The following is a 21,453-nucleotide window of genomic DNA, read 5'->3' as shown; positions in this document are numbered from 1 at the left end:
TCCTTCCCTCCTCACACACACAGAGCAGGGCTTCTGCCGAGCGGCTGCGGTCGGTGACGGAGGCCAGTCCGGGTATTTCTCGGGGAAACTGATTCATCCGCTAGCGAGGGGAAAAACTTGTTGGTAGCTTGAGCGGGAGTTGGAGTCAACGGCGGTGGAACTTTCTCAGCTAGCTTTCCTCCTCGGCGACTTTTGTTCGCTCTGCTCGTCTGTTGCTGGCAGTAAGACCGTAGTAGAACTCATCCTGTCAGTTTGTTGGGTTAGTTGTTGAAGAATGGCTGATACTACTGCGTCCAGCCCCGCTGGTAACTGCCTGGAGAGGCTGAAAAGTTACACGAAGACCCAGAAAGGCTTCATCCTCGCTACAGAAATAGTAAGTTCACGGACAGGGCGGCTTGCTGGTAACTTTTTGCTTCTTAACGGTTAAATGTTTACAAAATTGTCTGTAGTACGTGGTGTGTTGCAACTAATCAATATTTCATAGCTGATAAAGTGGGTTAATGTAGTACAGATATTGATTTTTGTCAGCAGTAGAGGACGGAGAGATGATATCCTCATTATTATTGTATGTTCTGTTTTCTTCTGTTTTGTCTCACCTTTTCAAAGTGGTTAGGGAATGAAAAGCATGTGGTCAGGGGGTTGAGGGATCATTAGGAGGGGTTAAGGGTTTCCACCTGTCACTTGTGCCTCCTCTGTTTTCTCATTTCTCACCAATGAGCCAAATGCTGAGGGTTAATGGCAGATAAAAGGTCATTTGAGTTAACTCAGCCCAGTAGCTCCGTCAGGCAGCTCCTTTTGTACTAAATACCACAGGCTGCATACTATTTGTAGACAGACTAGTAATAGTCCAAGTATGGTGAGGTGAAAATGCATTGCATACCACATTCCTGCTTGTATAAAGGCTCATAAAAGGATCTTTCCCCCCTACATTATATCTTTGCACATCTGGCTATAGTTAACTGGAATATATGCAACCACCAAGACGCAAATGGAACCATTAGAGCAACACCAATGAGTCCTAATAATAAAATGAAAAGTACAATCACCTCCTGTCTGGGAAGATGTTTTGTTTAAATTATGCTGTCCTTGACCACCATTTTCACACGAATGCCTTTGTTTGCATTTCACAGCCATGCGTTCTTTTAACGCATGACTCACTTTAACCTCAGATGCTTTGCATAAGTTCTTAATTTTCACTGGGCCAGAGTAACTGAGTACATTTGCGCAAGTTGTGCAATTAAGTACAGTTACTTGAGTGCCTCCATTTACTTCTGCTCTATTTTTTTATCCTACATTTAACAAAAACTTGTTATTTTACAGACTGAGATTTTAGATACAGAACATACAATCTAGGCGTAGACCCATATGTTTTGTTTTTTGTTTGCTTTATCTGGCCAGATAGATATTAATAGTCAAGGAGACAGATAAGTGCTGTGTGGAACTGATATGCATTTGCTGGGAGGAAAAAAAAAAAAAAAATCCTGACAAAAACTCCAACACAAAACTTTATTTGTTTCAAGAGACCTTTTAGCATTTATCTGTCAGTGTCGATAGCTTATTACTCGTCATGTGTAGCCAATCAGGAACACAGAATGATTACAGATAGACAAAGTAATGCAGTTTACTTTTGTTAGCAGGAATCTGTTAGACATACAGATATTTGTTAGAGTCAAATATCACATCCAGGACACCTCAATTAATCAGCTTATCTTGTCATAAAGTAAGCTTCCCAAAACCAAGTAAAATAGTGAGATATTAGTTCCATCTTGACCGGTTATGTCACTAAAATGCCACATGCATATTATTACAACAACAATAATCCAATAATATAATGTTGACAGTGGCGCCTGCAGAATGCAATTCTTTTCCTTGTAGTTGATGTAATTTATTTTTATCATGTGCTGCTTTTACTTGTAATGACTGAATTCTTTAGTCAGCTTGACATCAGTCGCATGCACTGAAATATGATCACATATCTGTAAAACTCTGTTCCCAGTTTCTCTGACGGTAAGGTTCTGCTCCTGTAACTCAACAAGCTCATTATAAAGCAGGCTCTCAGATGTCGGTGGTCAGTGGTCCACCCACTGTAAAGTTTTTTTTTCTTTTTTTTTTTTCTTTCCGAGGTAATGGAAATTCCAGACTGGTGTGAAGTTTAGTCCTGGGAACAAAGAATGCATGAACTGCTTAGCACACATCTCTGTTGTGCCATTCAAGGATAGCTTCATGCTCCACTGGATACCCTCGACAGCTTGTTTTTTCCTCTCCCACTCATGACTTTACACGATAATCTCTAAAGGAAGTCATCTGTGATGGTGGATGTCTGTAATAGTTTACAATACAGGGAGAGGGATGTGGGAGTGAAACAGGAAGAGATATGCAATTACTGCACATTATGGTTATTTTTCATTTAAATAGGAAATAGGGTGTTTAACCCCGACAGCTGGATTATGGATTCTCAAAACTTTAAGAACGTAAACCAAAAGTCTTAAGGAGTATATGTCATTTCAGCGAGTTTAAATATGAAAGTTCTGTGCCTCATCAAGTTAAATGAATGGTTTTTGCTTTTATTGTGCCTGTCAGAGGGATGACCGTGCTTGGACACGTTTGAAGCTGCAGGGAAATGTACAGGTCACAGCCACACACCCATGTAGTGCAAATTTCTATTTGTCATGCAGCACAGTTAAGCCTGTAGTGATAAGTTGAGATGAGTCATGCACTTACTTCCTGTCAAAATTCTGAGTTGTGACATTGCCTTTTGACTGGAATTTTTTTTGTTTTCTTGTTTATCAAATTGTTGGAATTAATCAGAATAAAGAATGGAAGTAAAGCAGGGTGGAGAACGCAAGTTATGCAATAAGAGAAAATGACTAGATTATGTGCAAGAGGAGTGATGAAATGAAACTTTCTGTTTAGCTTTCAACACACATGCTATCCACTCTGGTGAGCCACAGCAAATGCAAAAAAAAAAAAAAAAAAAAAGCCCCAAAATGTGAGCGACTTCCCTAGCAACCATTACTGTTTGGTGTGTCTCTGTGCGACCAACTAGCTCTTGGCTCTCATGTTGCTACTGACTATAATTAGCCAAGCATTCGCAACAATTTCCCTTCAGTCAATGTAAACGAGCAGCTCATTATACTGATGCGAATAGATCCTAGCTGGGATCTTTTATAGCTGCCCCATGCAAACAGATCCACCGCTGTGTGGAAAACATAAAGGTGTCAACATCTCAGAGCCTTTCTTGTTCAGAAGGACTCTTGTGTAGTGGGTGTTTTTCTGTGCGACGGCCTCCTCCGTAGCCGCTGCCCTCAGAGCAGCCGGCTCCGGCCTGAATAGAGCCTCTTTGTGTAGGACCTTGGCCTCTGCCTCGGCCTCCTCACTGCTCTACAGAGGCAGCCTGTGCCAGTCTCGAGAACACATGAAGCACTGATGCATCTGACTCGCTGGCTGGCTGGCTGGCTGTGTTTCATGTGAGGGGAGGGGAGGCTGTGGTGACAGATGTAGGGCTGGTGTCGCCTCCATTAAATCATGTGTGTATCATATAGACTGCAGGGATTTGACACTGTCTCCTGAGTTGTCTGCGCCTGAGAATAGGATCCTACAATGCACAGGATGTGCTTTTTTTAGATGCATGATTTATTTAGTCAGCAATACGTAAATAATTATTACACTTCAAGAAAGCAGTTTTAATGACCGTAAACTGAATATCTTCAGGTTGTGGATGAAAAAAGGCTTTTGAGGTGTCATGTTGGACTTTTGGAAACACTGCCATTTTCCATAATTTTCTGACATTTTATTAACTAAACAACTAATCAGTTGATCAAGAAAATAATCAACACATAGATGAACAATGAAAGTAATCGTTGCAGCCCTGCTTGCTATAGACACAATATGTGCTGGGACATGCATAGTTTCATACTTTCCATAAAGACAAGTGTGCAAAAAAGGATCATAACTAATATAAGTCAAAGAAATGAATCAGAAATGTATGTAATATAAGGATTAATAAACTTAATTGTGCAATAATTAGTAGATAAAGTGATTAACTGGGTCGACAAAAAAGTATTTTTCAAGCCAATATGTCACACATTTAATGGTTCCAGCTTCCTCTCGTAGCCTTGTTTGTTTGCCTGGTGTGTCGGTAGGCTGTGCATGTGTAAAACAGTGCAAAAATAATAAACAAATCTATGTTGTACACACTGTCATAAAGGAAGAAAAGTGATTGTAATATAGTGTTTTTTAGTAAATTAAATTGTTAGGCTTAAAAGTTATGAAAACTGTTCATGTTCATTTTCACTACTTCACAGTTGTCGCACAGTTCTTCTGGGTTGTGTGAAAGCATCTGCCCACACAGTTTGACAGCAGCGACAATAGCGATATTGAAAAAATGACTGATAGTGAGCTGTAGGAAGCCTAAGTTTATGGTTTCTCCACATTGGCAGCATTTCAGCGGATTGACAAGAATGCAGGCTGATTTTTTTTTTCCCCTCATATGGAAAAATATGACAGAACAAACACTCACTGTAAATCTAAGAAGAAAGCAGTATGTGATTGACTGAGTGCATTATAATGTATTCAGTTGTCTCACTCTAGTAGTATTTGGTGCAAAAGATGTTTTTCCTTTGCAAAAAAATTATCATCACGTGAATGTTGACTTGGAACAAGTCAAGTGGCCGAAGTAAACAACAATGAGGGCTCTGTTGGAGTGATTTACTGTCCGACTCGCCTCGACAGTTCAATGGACACAGATTATTTTCTGTTGCAGTGAGATGACCAACTACAACTACATTCTATTTAACCCTCATCAGTACACATATATAAAACTGTATAAAACTTGTCTTTTTTTTTAATTGTAAGTTGAATTTTTCAGTCACTTTAAGTTGTTGTCACCCACATAGTTGCCATCTCAAACACCAAAGCTTATTTGATTCCAACCAGGTTTGTGGTGTAAATATAAAAAAAATCATTTTGGGGTCCATGGGGACCCCAGAAGGACTGTGCATCTTTTATTTATGTATGTTTGTGTTGTGTTGCTCTTGTGATGACTGCTTCAGATGCATTGTGTTTCACTTCAATTCAGGAGTTCTTACACTAATATTGTAAGCAATACACGTCAGTAATCATCAATAGTAATTCCATTGTTTCTTTCATATTTGTGTATATATAGATGACACACGTTTTAGGAAAATATACATTGAGAGGATTTGGACAGGTACAGAAATGTGAAACTGATGAAATACTAGTGTACGGATGAAGTAGGTTTTGCTACGTGTACTGATGAAGGTTAAATTTTGTAATTCAAAATGACGTGCACAGTCAAACACAGGAGGAGCATCTGTTGGTTTTGTGGTGTAATCGAGAATTTTTTTGGGATATTGAACATTACATTCTCTCTTCCCCCCCACACCTATTCCTCTCATGTCCCTTGCAGCTCATCAGTTTGATAATACTCATCTGCTACGCTTCATCTATGTATGGAGGCTACAGTGCTGTGGCCATCTGTGAGATGGTATTTGCCACCATCATGTTCATCGTCTTCATGATGGAGCTAGACAAGCAGTTCCAAGTGGTCCACTGGGTCTGGACTGTGAGTCCTCTACAGCACACCCTTACATACACACACACTGACACACGTATACCAAGTTGCACAATGCTTCATCTTCTGCTTCCCTCTTTTTGTGCAGGATTTAATCCGTGCTGCCATCGGTGCTGCCCTTTACCTTATCACTTCTCTGATCTGTGTCATTCAAGGAGCTGGAGATGGAGCTCGCATTGCCGGCGGGGTCAGTTAAGCCACAGTGACTCAACTGTATTCTGAAACTGTTTATAATCATGCAAGTTTTTTTGTTTTGTTTTGACAACCATTAACTATTATCTGTGGCTCATTTCTTTGATAGATTTGCCTACTGGTTATAGATATTGAAACTGAAACAGGGGAATTTATATTCATTTGTTGTTTGACATGATACACCCTCAAACTTTCTGAGAAGGCGCATTATTGAGTAATATTGTCTTGAATTCATTTCTTATGCTTCCTTCCGTTTTTGGTCTGTAGCTGGCTGTAGTACTTTTGCAATATATTGGCTTGTTAAGACACATTTCTGAGATCTGAGGCAAAAAAATGCAAATTGACACAGAATCCCTATGTGGTTTTTAGTTCATGCTGTTCAGAAACATGCCTTCACTCTGTCATGAACAATGTTGCTATTTTGATTTTATCATAGCTAAACAGGATGTACTCTAGGTTGGTGGACCTTAGAAGTGAAACAGGAAAAGAGCAGCATCCAATGAGAATGCATGGGCAACAATAGGCAGAGAGGGAGGTGGCACATAATTTAAGTAGGACAGCATATAGGTGATAATTAAACTGGTAACGCTTTACGAGTCATTAAACAAACTTAAAGTAAAAAGGGAAATAGAAACATAACATCACTGACGAACTCTGGGTCAAAACGTTGCTCAGTGCCTCCTTAATCCTCATGAAAGTACACTCAAATCTGTGATTCCAAAACATAACTATTTACATTTAAACAGGATTTTAGAAGAGGAAATTGAAAAACTATAATCCAGCAGATAAATATAATCCAGCAGAACTTAATTCCTAACTTGCCTTAGATTCACTGTTCAGGGTTTTTTCAGCGTCAGAATGGATCTTTGATGGGTGATGATCGTATGCATGTTTGCTCAACATGCAATCAAGCAATGACTCTGTTGTTTTAACAGTTATTTCTGACTATTTGGTAAACATAAATGTGACCTATGCTTCAGTACGTGAAACCCCAATGAACTAACCTTGTTTTTAATTCTCAATTCTTGTAATTTTGGTAATATATCTTTGGCCAAAACGTCTTTGGGACGCACAAAAAATTGGTCCCCGCTGGAAAACCTCTGCTATTATCTTCCAACACTATGTTCCAAAATCTACGTGTGGATTCAAGGTGAGAGTATCCAGATTGTGGAATAAAATCACCGACACAAATTCTCTCTATTTTAACAAAGAAACAAAACCTAATTAGGCATGGTAAAGTTTTGAAAGGACAGATGTGGCCAGTTCAGTGAAGAGGCTGCCTAGTACTGCTATGATTAAAAAAAGGATGTAGAATTTGTTGCCTTTCTTTTCTGTTCTAGCAACATTGGTAGAGTTTTAGTTCGGAAATTTAGAACGCATTTTTAAAAAAAATGTCAAGTCAGCATCACAGACTTTGTTTAAACTCTGCTATTTGCTTTGGAATTGACTTTTCTTCATTGTAGGCAGAAGTGAACATTTGTATTTTCTGCTGGAGTTTTTGGTGATGCAGAAAAGGAGATTAATTGCATTTAAAACCTGTCACTTATCCATGAAGCCAAATGTAGTTTATTTTTAGCCTTTCAGGTGTGTCGCTGTTACTGACTGAATTAAGGGTTTTGTTTCCAAGTAAAAATATTAGAACATTGACATGGGCTTGAAAGGGTTAAGGTCTGCCTGAAATTCACTCTCGTCGTGACATGCCTTTTTTTTCTTCTTAGTGGGACAGTTAACAGCAGCACATATACCAGATTAAAATATGTCAGTGGACAGATGTGTTTTGTAACCCCATCGCGTTCCTTGGTGGAGCTCATATCAAAGAGTGACAGCTATAGTTGTAATAAATTTAATGAATGATCACTACAAGCCACAACTCTCCCCACCCAACTTTCCTGTTACAGGTAGATGTTAGATAGTTATTTCTCTCTTTATGTTTTTTTAATCCATTTTTCATGAGCTATGTTTTCGCTTTACCTGGGTAACAACAATATTTATATATATATATAAGGATAGTTTACAGTATTTTCACAAACTTCCATAAAACTTGTTTTGCATTCCCCAACTTGGTGGTGTTTTATATGACCAGTATCTATTATTATTATTGTTGTTGTGAGCTGGTCTGTTGTTTCTCAGGTGTTTGGTTTGCTCGCTGGTCTGCTGTTTGCTTATGACACCTACACCATCTACTTGCAACTCAAGAACTCCAGAGGTCACTCAGCAGCTTCCACTGGTGAGAGCAACACAATTATTCTTACACCACTCAAAATGTGCTGTCTATGACAATAATCTGCTTTTTTCATGTATAGGAGTTTTCTCCAATATGGGCTGTTTTTGATTTCTGTCTTAATAGATGACCGAGTTTAAACACTCCAAGAGCAGCAACTGTCAAGAACACAGAAGAAGAACAAAAGTTCAGAAAACAGTGAATCAGAGAGGAGGATGGACAGTAAAATGAACAGGTCGCAGTTCAATTAGCGCCACTGTATGGCGTGAACAGATGAGAATAATTTTAAGGTCGTGCCGGAGAGGAGGATGACGTAGCCAAAGTGAGTGGTGCTGTTCATGTTGTATATCATTATTCCAACCTCACTGTACCACAGATTAAAAAGGAAAAGTTGTCAGTAATATGCAATGTAACACTTTGGTTGAGGTCATCGAGAAGCTTGCCTAATACACTTTTCTACTGCTATGGTAAATGGTAACTGCCTTATTTGGACTTGTGAAGTAACTGACGCGAAGATTGGTGCTTTAGGAATTTTGTAATATCATACTTTTGTCAAGAGTTTGTGTTCTGTATTTTCATTGAGATTCCTCAGCTGGTTAAACATTTCCTTTCTGTTATTTAATATTTGCAGTCCCTACATGTTACAGTGCCTTAAAGTCTCATTCAAATTAACCAGTTCCGTCATCCTTTATTCCTAAACTTCGAAATGGTCTCCTATTATTGATCAGCAATGTTTTTGCTGTTTCTGTACTAATAGAGTTTAGAGTTCACCATTAAGACCTGTATATGGCCATTAACCAACCAACCCCATGTTCCTTAGAAGACATACAGTGTCATCCTCCAGTTTTACCTATTATCTCCTTTGTTGTTGCTCAGGTTATGTATTTTTTTTTTCTTACGTTGTAACACATTTTTAAGGTGCAGAATATTCTTCTTTTGGCATTTTATACTGCCCAGTAGTACAGTCCACTTTAAAAAAAAAAAACTTGTCCTCTTTTGATGAGAAAGTTAAAGAAGAATTTGTTTTTAAAGACAAAAAACATTGCCTCATTTTTATGTTTTTTAACATGCTTTACAAGAGTCTGCTCTTTGCAATTTCACAGTTCAAAGCAGCTTTGCTTTGGGAAATAAAAGCCATTGTTACCACCATGAATATCTGTTTTTGTAGCTCACACTGTACAATAATGTTTCATACTACACAAACCTAATGTTTGAAAACAGGTACTATTTATTTCTAGATCATTTTTTTCTGACATGTCTTCTATCATACCGCCACTAGATGGAGGCAGTCTGCCACATATCTCAAATGAAGTGTAAATGGTCTTTTAGCATTTGCCACAGGGAGAGTTAACCCTGACAAATCAAAATCTAATATGAACAAATCTGAGGTGGTGCCGCCACTAATTTCTAATTAGGCTGTTTGTATTCACATATAATCAGAAATATCTGTTTTTGCACTTTCTGCCAGGACACTTGTTTTAGTGCAGCATGCATCAGTGATCTCTAATCTCAAATGATTTTTTTTTTATTAGGGTCCGAGCACCGAATGGTGCGAAGACCCTATTGGAATGCAAGGAATTATTTAATAGGGTCCGAGCACCACGAAGTGGTGCGAGGAACCTATTGAAACCCTAGGAATTATTAGGGTCTGAGCACCACGAAGTGGTGCGAGGAACCTATTGAAACCCTAGGAATTATTAGGGTCCGAGCACCACGAAGTGGTGCGAGGAACCTATTGAAACCCTAGGAATTGTTATTAGGGTCCGAGCACCACGAAGTGGTGCGAGGAACCTATTGAAACCCTAGGAATTATTATTATTATTATACTTTCTTCGTCCGCCTCCAAATCGGCCTTTTTGACGCCCTAAACATTCACGAAAACGCATGAAAATCGCCACACACATCAGGACCGGCGAAAAATTTGATATTTTAGGGAAATGGCACGCGTGCGTGCCAAAATGGCTCAATAGCGCCCCCTAGAAAACTAAGAAAATTCAGCCCCCGGACAGCGTTTGACCTAGACTTCTGAAATTCGGTACACATATGTAACTCATCAAGACGCACAAAAAAGCCTCCTGTACCATTACCCATAATCCAACAGGAAGTCGGCCATTTTGAATTATAAGTCATATTTTGGACAATTTTGTGTCATTTTTGGACATTTTTCAAAATGTATAAACTCAAACAGCGTAACCCCGAGAGAGCTGAAATTTGGCCAGGATGTACTCCAGTCAAGGGTGATCTAAAGTTATCAAAACGCTCCGCAAAGGTCTGAGGGCGTGGAAATGGCGAGCCACAGAATGCGGCCATTTTGAAATATGATTCATATTTTGGACAGTTTTGTCATTTTTGGACATTTTCAAAAGCTATTAACTCAAACAGCGTAACCACGAGAGAGCTCAAATTTGGTCAGGATGGACACCAGTAATGGTTGATCAAAGGTTATCAAAACGCTCTGCAACAGTCTGAGGGCGTGGCCATGGTGACCACCAGAATGTGGCCATTTTGGATGTCTCGCCATGAAACAGGAAGTGCTATCTAACTAGCCTGTACATGCTACAATCTGCCTCAAACTTTACATGTGTGATCAGAGTCCAGCCCTAATCACGTCCATAGGTCGATATACACTGACAGTCATAGCACCACCTGGCGGCCATTTTGGATTTCTCGCCATGAAACAGGAAGTGCTGTGTAACCAGCCTGTACATGCTCCAATCTGCCTGAAATTTTACATGTATGATCAGATTCCGGCCCTAATCACATCTTTGTGCCACTTGGCGGCCATTTTGGATTTCTTGCCATGAAACAGGAAGTGCTGTGTAACCAGCCTGTACATGCTCCAATCTGCCTGAAATTTTACATGTATGATCAGAGTCCAGCCCTAATCACATCTTTGCGCCACTTGGCGGCCATTTTGGATTTCTCGCCATGAAACAGGAAGTGCTGTGTAACCAGCCTGTACATGCTCCAGTCTGCCTGAAATTTTACATGTATGATCAGATTCCGGCCTTAATCACATCTTTGCGCCACTTGGCGGCCATTTTGGATTTCTTGCCATGAAACAGGAAGTGCTGTGTAACCAGCCTGTACATGCTCCAATCTGCCTGAAATTTTACATGTATGATTAGAGTCCGGCCCTAATCATATCTATGCGCCACCTGGCAGCCATTTTGGATTTCTCGCCATGAAACAGGAAGTGCTGTGTAAGTAGCCTGTACATGGTCCAATCTGCCTGAAACTTTACTCTATCAGTTGCAGCGCCTCCTGGTGGATATGCATGGGCCAGCCGGGCCGCTCGGATGCGAGGACCCGTCCAACGCTGCTTGCAGCTTTAATTATTATTATACTTTCTTCGTCCGCCTCCAAATCGGCCTTTTTGACGCCCTAAACATTCACGAAAACGCATGAAAATCGCCACACACATCAGGACCGGCGAAAAATTTGATATTTTCGGGGAATGGCACGCGTGCGTGCCAAAATGGCTCTATAGCGCCCACTAGAAAATTAAGAAAATTCAGCCCCCGGACAGCGTTTGACCTAGACTTCTGAAATTCGGTACACATATGTAACTCATCAAGATGCACAAAAAAGCCTCTTGCATCATTACCCATAATGCAACAGGAAGTCGGCCATTTTGAATTATGAGTCATGTTTTGGACAATTTTGTGTCATTTTTGGACATTTTTTAAAATCTATAAACTCAAACAGCGTAACTCCAAGAGAGCTGAAATTTGGCCAGGATGTACTCCAATCACGGGTGATCAAAAGTTATCAAAACACTCCGCAAAAGTCTGAAGGCGTGGAAATGGCGAGCCACGGAATGCGGCCATTTTGAAATATGATTCATATTTTGGACATTTTGTCATTTTTGGACATTTTAAAACGCTATTAACTCAAACACCGTAACCACGAGAGAGCTCAAATTTGGTCAGGATGGACACCAGTCATGGTTGATCAAAGGTTATCAAAATACTCTGCAACAGTCTGACGGTGTGGCCATGGTGACCAGCAGAATGCGGCCATTTTGGATGTCTCGCCATGAAACAGGAAGTGCTGTCTAACTAGCCTGGACATGCATCAATCTGCCTCAAACTTTACATGTGTGATCAGAGTCCAGCCCTAATCACATCCATAGGTCGATATAGACTCACTGTCATAGCACCACCTGGCGGCCATTTTGAATTTCTCGCCATGAAACAGGAAGTCATGTCTAACTAGCCTGTACATGCTCCAATTTGTCTGAAATTTTACATGTATGATCAGAGTCCGGCCCTAATCACATCTTTGTGGCACTTGGTGGCCATTTTGGATTCCTCGCCATTAAACAGGAAGTGCTGTCTTACTAGCCTGTACATGCTCCAATTTGTCTGAAATTTTACATGTATGATCAGAGTCCAGCCCTAATCACATCTTTGTGCCACTTGGCGGCCATTTTGGATTTCTCGCCATGAAACAGGAAGTGCTGTGTAACCAGCCTGTACATGCTCCAATCTGCCTGAAATTTTACATGTATGATCAGAGTCCGGCCCTAATCACATCTTTGCACCACTTGGTGGCCATTTTGGATTTCTCGCCATGAAACAGGAAGTGCTGTCTAAGTAGCCTGTACATGCTCCAATCTGCCTGAAACTTTACTCTCTCAGTTGCAGCGCCTCCTGGTGGATATGCGTGGGCCAGTCGGGCCGCTCGGATGCGAGGACCCGTCCAACGCTGCTTGCAGCTTTTATTGGTTTAGTGGTTGGAAGTCCATAAAACATTAGCGTCAGTCAAATTGAATGCGTCAGTGGATGGAAGTGGTGGTTGCCTTGTGCTGCTCTTCACTTCACTGCCGCTCCATGGCTCCATCTGCTGGACGGACAGAAGTGCAGCAGCTGATGGCAGCTTCTTTGACCTCACGCTGCTGTCAGACCCCAGATTAGGGTTTATTTCAGATATATATAATAGAAAATAGTAATTAAAAAATAAGCTGATGTTGTATTTTTGCAGCAGTGAGTTTTACAGGGTTAAGAGCAACCAGTCAAAGGTTATTACTGAGGATTTTAAACAAAAACATTCAGGCAAACAGTTAACATCATAGGGTGCCTGACATGTTTGTTTTTTTTCCGGGTCGATACAGATTTTTTTTGTAATCAAGGAGATCAATAACCAAGATTTGGAATCACTACACATTTGCAGAAAAAATAAAGTTTTTGAACAGCACATAAAGTTAAGTTAAAATTAAAATAATCACGAGTTGCAGCCTTTGCTTATTTATGTTTTACATGCTGAAGTTGTCCTTCAGTGTTTCACTGATCAGATTGTGCTGTGGGCAGGAACAAGATCAGAGGGAGGCAGCTGCAGCAGACCCAAAGTAGTTTCACATTCATTTATCTGATCAGATTTCAGGGGGCTTTTTTTTTTTTTTTTTTTTTTAAGAAATGGGACCAATAATTGAAAACATGCTAAATATCAGATGGGATCATTGGTGTCACAGGACATCTGCAGACACAGGTCAAAGATTACAAGGAGTTTATTTAACGAATGAAACTAAAACCAACACAGAAAGGATAACTAAACCAAGGTGAAAACAAAAAGGGGAAACCAGACTAATTGTAGGAGAAAGGTTCTGGTTTCAAAGTCTCTGGTCTGGCAGAGAGCGGAAGAATGAAGAACCGGGCCTTCGTGGATTAAGGTGATTGAGAACAGGTGAATCAACCCCCACACCCGTGAGAGAGATGGATGGATGGATGGATGGATGGATGGATAGATAGGTAGGGAGGTAGATGGACCATAGATAGATGGATGGATAGGTAGATTCTGCAGTGGGGAAATTTTCAGTGTGGCAGTAGCAGATAGGAAAAAAAGTAAAAAGAAAAGCAGCACTCAGTGCACAGATATAAATAGATGCTTTCTCCTTAGAGAAGAAATAGAAATGCTTGTAAAAAAAAAAAAACCTTGTGAAATTGCACATATTGACTTATTTACATTTTATTGCAGTTACTTCATGGGTGATCTGAACTACTGGGAGCAGGTTTGATTGAACACAGTCTGACTGCTGCAGGAAGGAAGGACCTCCTTCAAACATCGTGGGTGAAGCAGTCTGTCCCTGAAGGAGCTGCCGGTGATGGTCCTGTTTCCTGCAGGGGGTGGGAGATGTCCTCCATGATAGACAACAGCTTTGTCATCATCCTCCTGTCTAACACCAGCCCAGGACAGAGCTTGCTTTCTTAACCAGTTTCTTTAGTCTCTTCCTGTCTGCAGCCGTGATGCTGCTGCTCCAGCAGACCACTCCATACAGGATGGCTGATACCACCACACAACCATAAAAGGTCCTCAGAATTGCTCCCTGCACCCCGAAGGACCTCAGTTTCCTGAGCAGGTGAAGTCTGTTCTGACCTTTCTTACACCGTGCGTTGGTGTTCTATCTCTAGACATGTTTGAATGTCTTTATCAATAAATGGTCAAACACATGTTGAGTGTCAGTTCAGCTCTTTGTTCCACACATGTATATGTTCCTATGTGATTGGTGTCTTGCAGTCAGAGTGTAAAGAATTGAAGCTGTCAGAGGCTTTCTGTGGTGAAGAGGCTGCAGGACATCAGCTGCTCCAACAGGTGACACCTTTGTTCTTTGGCTCCAACCAGAACCAGCAATAAATCAGCATGAGCTGCAGCTTATCCACCTCATAGAGTGTATAATAAAGAAACCAAGAGGTTTTAGTTGATAGCTGTCTCTAGTGAATGACCAGCAGTGTCTTGTTCAGGTTGTGAGGAGAAGTAAAAAGCTTACAGCAGCTGGTATTCCCAGGTAGTCTCCCATCCAAATACTAACCAGGCCCAACCCTGCTTAGCTTTGCAAATCAGATGAGATTGGGTGTATTCAGTCTCAGAAACAAACCTACAATGTAAGTTCTGTACCTCACATGATTCAAATCTCCACTCACACCTTTTATTTGTCCTTTGATTGCTCCAGTACTGATTGATGCCATCATTTAAGCCAATTTACAACAACACCTTGTAGGAAATGTGGTGCAGAGGTAAGTTCTGTGCCTCACATGTTGAAGGTCCATGGTTCAAATCCCCACTCACACTTTTTATGTGTCCTTTGGATGCTCTGAAGTACTAATTGCTAGCATCATTTAAGCAAAGTTAGAGTAACATCTTGTAGGACAGGTGGTGTAGAGGTAAGTTTTTTGCCTGGCATGTTGAAGGTGCCCGGTTGAAATCCACCTTAGTACCTTTATTATCTTCACCTCCTTAATAGTTTTGTGTACCATCATTTACGAAAACTAACAGTTACACCCAGTAGGAAGAATAGCGCAGTGGTAAGTCATCTGCCTCTCATCCAGGAGGTTTTTGGTTCGAATCCAGCCCAGGGCTCTTTTGACACTTTATAAGATAAGATAAGATAAGATAAAGTTCTTTATTTCTCCCCACTCCAGGGGAAATTTACATTGTTACAGCAGCTTTATTTACAATATATACATACTTTGGCTGTATGACAACCTCTTTCAACCATCATTACAACAAAGTAAAGGAGTTTTGTAGAGAAAGATGGATGACCCGTCCAATGCTGCCTGCAGCTTTAATTTTTAACTTGAGTTTGGACTCGACAGTTTTTGTGAGGAGGTTGGACTTTAGGCTTTGTGCTCGAGGGTTGAACCCTGATTTCCAAGATGTTCTAAGTGTACAGACCTCTTGAGTCCTGAGATGAGCTTTCACACAGTCTGAGGGCTGAAATTTTCAAAGTTTCACAGTAGTTGTCTGTAAACTAGAACCTTCAGATAGTCCAAGGACTCGTGTCTTCTATGTCCATGTGTAGTTGTCTGTTAGTTTGAAATGTCAGATAGTCTGAGGACTGAAATGTGCAAAGTGTCTTAGTACTTCTTTGTTAGTTAGAAATTTCTGTTTAATCGAAGCCTTAAAAGTTGTGAACATGAGTCTTGATTTCACATTTAGAGTATCCATTTGAGTTTAGGTGAGACGTTCACCTGTGTGCTATTTAGAAATGGTCCAGAAACTTTGATTGTATTCACTGAAAAGTATAGTTAGTGGTGATCAGAAGGTAACATTAGTTTGATCAATGATGTCAACTATTAGTAGACTTTATGAGGGAAGCAGTTTTGAGAAAAGAGTTATTAGTAAATCAATTCATAGTGCAACCCAGAACATTGAAAGAGGAACTGTTTGAAGAAACAAGTAGATGTTTTTGTTTCAGAATAGAAAACGTTTTAAGATATGTAAATTTATTTGTTTTTTTGGGATTTTGTTATTGTGTCTTCTGTGTAATTAGATATTCAAAAGTGTCATTGGTGTTTTTCCAATTTTTTGTCTGTTTTTAGATTAATCTTAAAAGTTTAGTTGTGGTCTTTTGTCATTATTCATGATTTTATAATATTAGATTAGATGTCCAAATGTTTTGTCTTTTTAATGTGTAATTGTTGAGTGAAAAGTATTATTGGATGTGATGAGTAAAAATATTATTTTCAATATTAAATGTTTAAACTCTTGTAGTTTGTAATTTTAAGAACTTGTAGTAGATTTTAATGTGTAATTGTATATTTAAAGTTTTCATAGTAAATTGTGTTTAATTCCTAGTAAAAGTGTTATTGTCTTTAAGGTGTTTATTTGTAAATAAACATTTAACTATTTAAATAAGTGTAGTAGTGTCTTTCACTTTTTGTTTGGATAGGCGTAGTGAGAGACAGCCAGACAACAGGGTTAGAAATAAGAGGTAGGCCAGCTCATACAGCATGGGGTGTACAAGCGGGAGTCGAACCCGGGCCTCAGCGGTGGGGACCTAGTACATACGTCAAAGGCGTAACCCGTAGAGCTACATGAGCACACATGTTCTTGCCTTGTAAACGTGTATAAATCCAATAGAAAGTCTAGGGATAGAGTTAGGGTTACAGAGCAAGGTCCTTACAGCATTAATGAAAAATAAGGTAAATTTAATATGACACATAAATATTTTTAATATTAATACTAAGCAACAGAATAATCCGAGAAATTAATCCGCGGTTTTCCCTTCAGCATTGTGGGTCTAGATACCCTCTAACGGAGACATGCAACCACAATGCTGAAGGGAAAACCCCAACTTTATTTTATAATTTTTTTGCGTTGAGTGGCTTAATATTAAATTATGAAAAAATTTAAATTTTTATATCAATTTTTTATGATAAATTACAACTGTCAGGACCTACCTCTCCAACCCTAACCCTTCCCCTAGACTTTCTATTGGATTGGTGCACCTTTGCTAACATGCGACATGTGTGATCGTATAGCTCTGCGGGTTAAGCCACTGACGCATGTAGTAGGTCCTCAACGCTGAGGCCCTGGTTCGATTCCCGCTCGCAACCCCGTGCTGTATTAGTTGTTCTCATTCTTATTTCTACCCCATTGTCTGGCTGTCTCTCACTACGCCTATCCATCAATTAACTGCAAAAGACTACAACACTTATTTACAAATTTCCTGTTTATTTTTTAAATACAATTCTTTAATTTCTTACATTTTTTTCCCCCCATACTTTATAAAAGTTTAATTGTCTTAACTTTTTCCCATTTATTTAATTGCTTCTTTTTTTATGTACTTTCTTTCTTTAATCATCTTCTTCTTTCTAGAATTTAACACCAACCTTAAATTTTGGGTGATTTTTACACATTTTGAAAAGCTATCAACTCAAACAGGGTAACACCAAGTGAGCTGAAATTTGACCAGGATGTACTCCAGGCATGGGTGATCAAAAGTTATCAAAATGCTCACCTTAAGTCTGAGGGCGTGGCCATGGCGGCCTCGTGAATTTTGATGCTTCGCCATGAAACATCAACTGCTGTGTAACTGCCCTAAACATGCTCCAATCTGCCTCAAACTTTACATGTGTGATCACAGTCCAGTCCTGATCACATCCATAGGCCGACATAAACTCTCGGTCGCAGCGCCACCTGGTGGATGGAAGGAAATGCTCTAGAAGTAGCCTGAACATGCTCCAATCTGCCTGAAATTTTACACGTGTGATCAGAGTCCAGCCCTCATCACATCCATAGGCCGACATGCACTCTTGGTCGCAGCGCCACCTGGTAGACGTGCGTGGATTCGCCGACCAGCAAGGATGCGAGGACCCGTCCAACACTGCTTGCAGCTTTAATTTCTATTTTTTTATTGCAGACAGTTTTGTGCTGCCTGTATTCTGCATTTTGAGGTTATCTTGTGTTATTTAAAATCCTTTCCTACTTGGTTTTGGTCTGTAGTGTTACTGCCTTTCAATTGCAGTAACCTTTATATGACCCATGCTGTTTTAAAGACCTGCAGTGGAATGATAATCCCTTGTTTGGGGTCATACTGGCTGCTATCAAACTGTTTCCCAGAGTGTAATAATAACTGCCCCTAAAAACACCTGCTTGCATATTTTCGAAAATATTTATTTCGAAGTTGGAGCCACAGAGACCCACTTCTTCATACTTTGTATGTGCAGATGGATATAGACTAAACATTAGTGCTGCCCGATGAATTGTTTTAGCATCAACATTACAGTGGGTGCATATGCAATAGTTGCATTGCAGGAACTGGAGTGTAAAATAGGGCAAATGAACTTTTAAGCTTTTTTTGCTGATTGGTACAAAAGGAAAACTGGAAATTATAGCAATGCTCGATATAAATGTTAAAGTGCAATAAAAGTCTTAAAATATGAGTAAATTGTGAAGAATAGACAAATTGATCTCAATATTTATTGAAATAATTTTGATTATAATTTTGGCCACAATCATGCAGCTCTAACCAGTTGTATAGAAATATTTTTGTTACACAAAGAATGATGTTGACCAAAGTGCTGCACAAGTTATCTGACAGGCAGCGACAAAAACAGAAGCAAAAAACCGAGACAGGATAAGACCTGTAAAATCAGTTTGTAAAACTAAATAAAATGGTATAGAATACCAAAACAATCTGAGACAGGAGACAGGAAAGCAGCTTGTAACTGCAAATACTAAATATTGAAACCATTATCTTTAATATTATTATCAATCATAGTAATAAGACTATTGAGGGCAACCAAAAGCCATTGAGAACATGTACCTCTTAAGATTTCTTTTACACTATATAAGAAAGGTTTTAAATAGTTTGCACTCAGTAAAATCTAACTTGTCTGCTTTTTTGATATATATTTATTTGATTTTCTGTAAAGTTGCACTCAACTACAAAATCTCCTCAAACTTTGGAGGGTGACCATTTCTTTTCAAATAGTTACTCATTTGATCTGGTGAAAATTTCTATATTTCTTTGTATCACAATCTGTCACAAAAACAAAATATCACAATTTATTGCTCAGCTCCACTAAACATAGATGAATCTGAATCTGTAGGTAAGATTTATGAAGCTTTGCATGGATGCCATCTTTGTTGTGATCTAGGTGAAGAGCAAAAATACTTTTCCCACTTGACCTCAGAATCAGCTCATTTTTATGTACAATAACAAACATATTTTTAATGAAGCTTTGCATAATGCTGACCAATCGCCTATTCCTGTGGTGATATGAGCCTCGAAAGTTTACCCAAAATATACTTTTTAAAGGTTTCTCTGGTGAACTATCAGAAAAAAGATAACGTGACATAGAAGCAATCATGACTAGAAGATGAGCCTTGGATCAAAATGTTGGTTTAAAAAAATGACCACCTATCCTACATGTTGGTTTGACTCATGAAAATGACCCAAATGCTTTTTAAAGTTTTCTCACAGTGAAAATGCAGAGTGCAAAATGCAGTTGAATGTAAAAAATAAAGTTCAGTGTGCAAAGTCCTCAGAAGGTAAGATGCCGAAAGCATTACTGCAGTGAGCAGGAATGACATCATGTTGAAGTTGAAGGAGCCTCCAACTGAAAGCACTCTGTCTGGTCATGCAGGGCCTGTGAAGTGTCCATTATGTTGAGCAGCATGATCCTGATGCTTATAGGTGGTTATGGGGAAAAAAAATAATCATGTTCAACACATACAAGGTTTTGTCTTTAGATTGTGACACCTAGAATGAATGGAAATTTGATTTGGTTGCAGTTTTTACCAGAGCTTAAATTTTATGTGGCTAACTCCTGTAGTTATGAAGTTATGGGGACTCAAAAATGTTAAAAAGAAATGATAAAATAATTTAATGCAGCTCACCTCTAAATACTTCAAGGGCCTGAAACTCAGAAAATGTTTAATGCATAAAGGTAAAATTTTGCATGGCCTCAATAAATATACAAACTTATAAAGGTCATATGGCCGCATGGGTTATGGGATTGATTAAAGCTTTGCATGGCTTAAATAAATCGACTAAAGTTATTGTTCATAAAATTAGTTGATTCTGTGATGGTCATGTGGGAACTTTTTCAGATTTGATTGATTTTGCATGGAATGACCCTTCATCTGGACTACAAGGAAGCTGACATGCATGCAAAGTTCTATAAATCCTACCTGTACGTTCAGCTTCATCTGTGTTTAAGGATAAGGATAAAGATAAACTTTATTGATCCCACAGTGGGGAAAGTTCACCGTTACAGCAGCTCCAAAACACAAAGTATAAAAGGATAAAGGCAGTGCAAAAATGAATAAGAAAAAACACAGTACAGAAATTGCAGATATACATACATACATATACAGATGATTTTTTTAATACTATGTAGAAGACTATATACAAGAGAATGAGGTATCAGATATTGCACATAAGTAGGTGGAATGTGTGTGTAAGAGCAACACGATATTGTGGAAAATATATATATATATAGCCTGAAAAACACATTTGCGCTCTTTTAAAAACTGCTAATAAATGTTACATCCTCTCCAGGTGTCATAATGTAAAGCCGAAACCTTGTTCATGTTCAGCATGATTTTTTTTCTACAACCAACTTTGAGCCTCAATATTATGGGATATATCATAGCATCAATCACAAAACTGCCATAGATACAGGCATTGGTGTCTGTTTTCTGGAGAAAACTTTAAAAACGTAATTGTTTGTAAACTTTCAAGAGTCACATCACTATGTAGGATAGTTGGTCAAACCCTTTAACAGCTTCATTAAACATACTAAAACTATTACACAAAAAAACTGTTGATTCTGATTGGGTGAGGTGGAAGGCACTGATTGATTTTTTTTTTTATGGCATGAACCTGAAGCAGGAGGTCAACCTCTGGGACAGTTTACTGTTAAGGTCTGTGTTGGACTGAAGAGTGAATTTAGTCAAGTTAGCAAGTAGAAACACTCCCACACCGACACATTCAAAATAAAAGCAGGAGTGGTGTCAATTAGAATCATAACAATTAATCAGTAAATATATTGACGTGTACAATGATTATTTATTGGTCATTTATAAGTGTGATAATTACTTGAATTAAATATCGTCTTGAAGTTTTTGTCTTTTCGAGAAATATGAAACGTCATTAATGGGATTAACAGGTGTTTTATTTTGAAGGCACAGTCAGAAACTGGTTTTCGGTTCATCTAGC

At 39.1% G+C, this 21,453-nt stretch overlaps 1 protein-coding gene across 1 annotated transcript; it reads left to right on the top strand.

Moving 5' to 3' along the window:
• On the top strand, positions 1-9,159 carry plp2b (proteolipid protein 2b). The gene is made up of 5 exons (XM_023288055.3): positions 1-373; positions 5,429-5,584; positions 5,682-5,780; positions 7,916-8,012; positions 8,133-9,159. Exons 1-5 carry the CDS (start codon positions 275-277, stop codon positions 8,144-8,146), a joined length of 465 nt encoding a protein of 154 aa, XP_023143823.1. The 5' UTR covers positions 1-274; the 3' UTR covers positions 8,147-9,159.
• The last annotated feature ends 12,294 nt before the right edge of the window (positions 9,160-21,453 follow it).

This window comes from Amphiprion ocellaris, chromosome 8 (assembly GCF_022539595.1).
Source record: "Amphiprion ocellaris isolate individual 3 ecotype Okinawa chromosome 8, ASM2253959v1, whole genome shotgun sequence".
In the NCBI taxonomy this organism is placed as follows: Eukaryota; Metazoa; Chordata; class Actinopteri; family Pomacentridae; genus Amphiprion; species Amphiprion ocellaris.
This window is presented reverse-complemented; position numbering and strand designations above follow the sequence as displayed.

Excerpts from the sequence above, each read along its gene's own strand:
- plp2b (XM_023288055.3), top strand. The coding sequence starts at position 275 with ATGGCTGATACTACTGCGTCCAGCCCCGCTGGTAACTGCCTGGAGAGG. Across the intron at positions 5,585-5,681 it reads TGGTCCACTGGGTCTGGACT|GATTTAATCCGTGCTGCCAT; the intron begins GTGAGTCCTCTA and ends CTTTTTGTGCAG. Across the intron at positions 5,781-7,915 it reads GAGCTCGCATTGCCGGCGGG|GTGTTTGGTTTGCTCGCTGG; the intron begins GTCAGTTAAGCC and ends GTTGTTTCTCAG.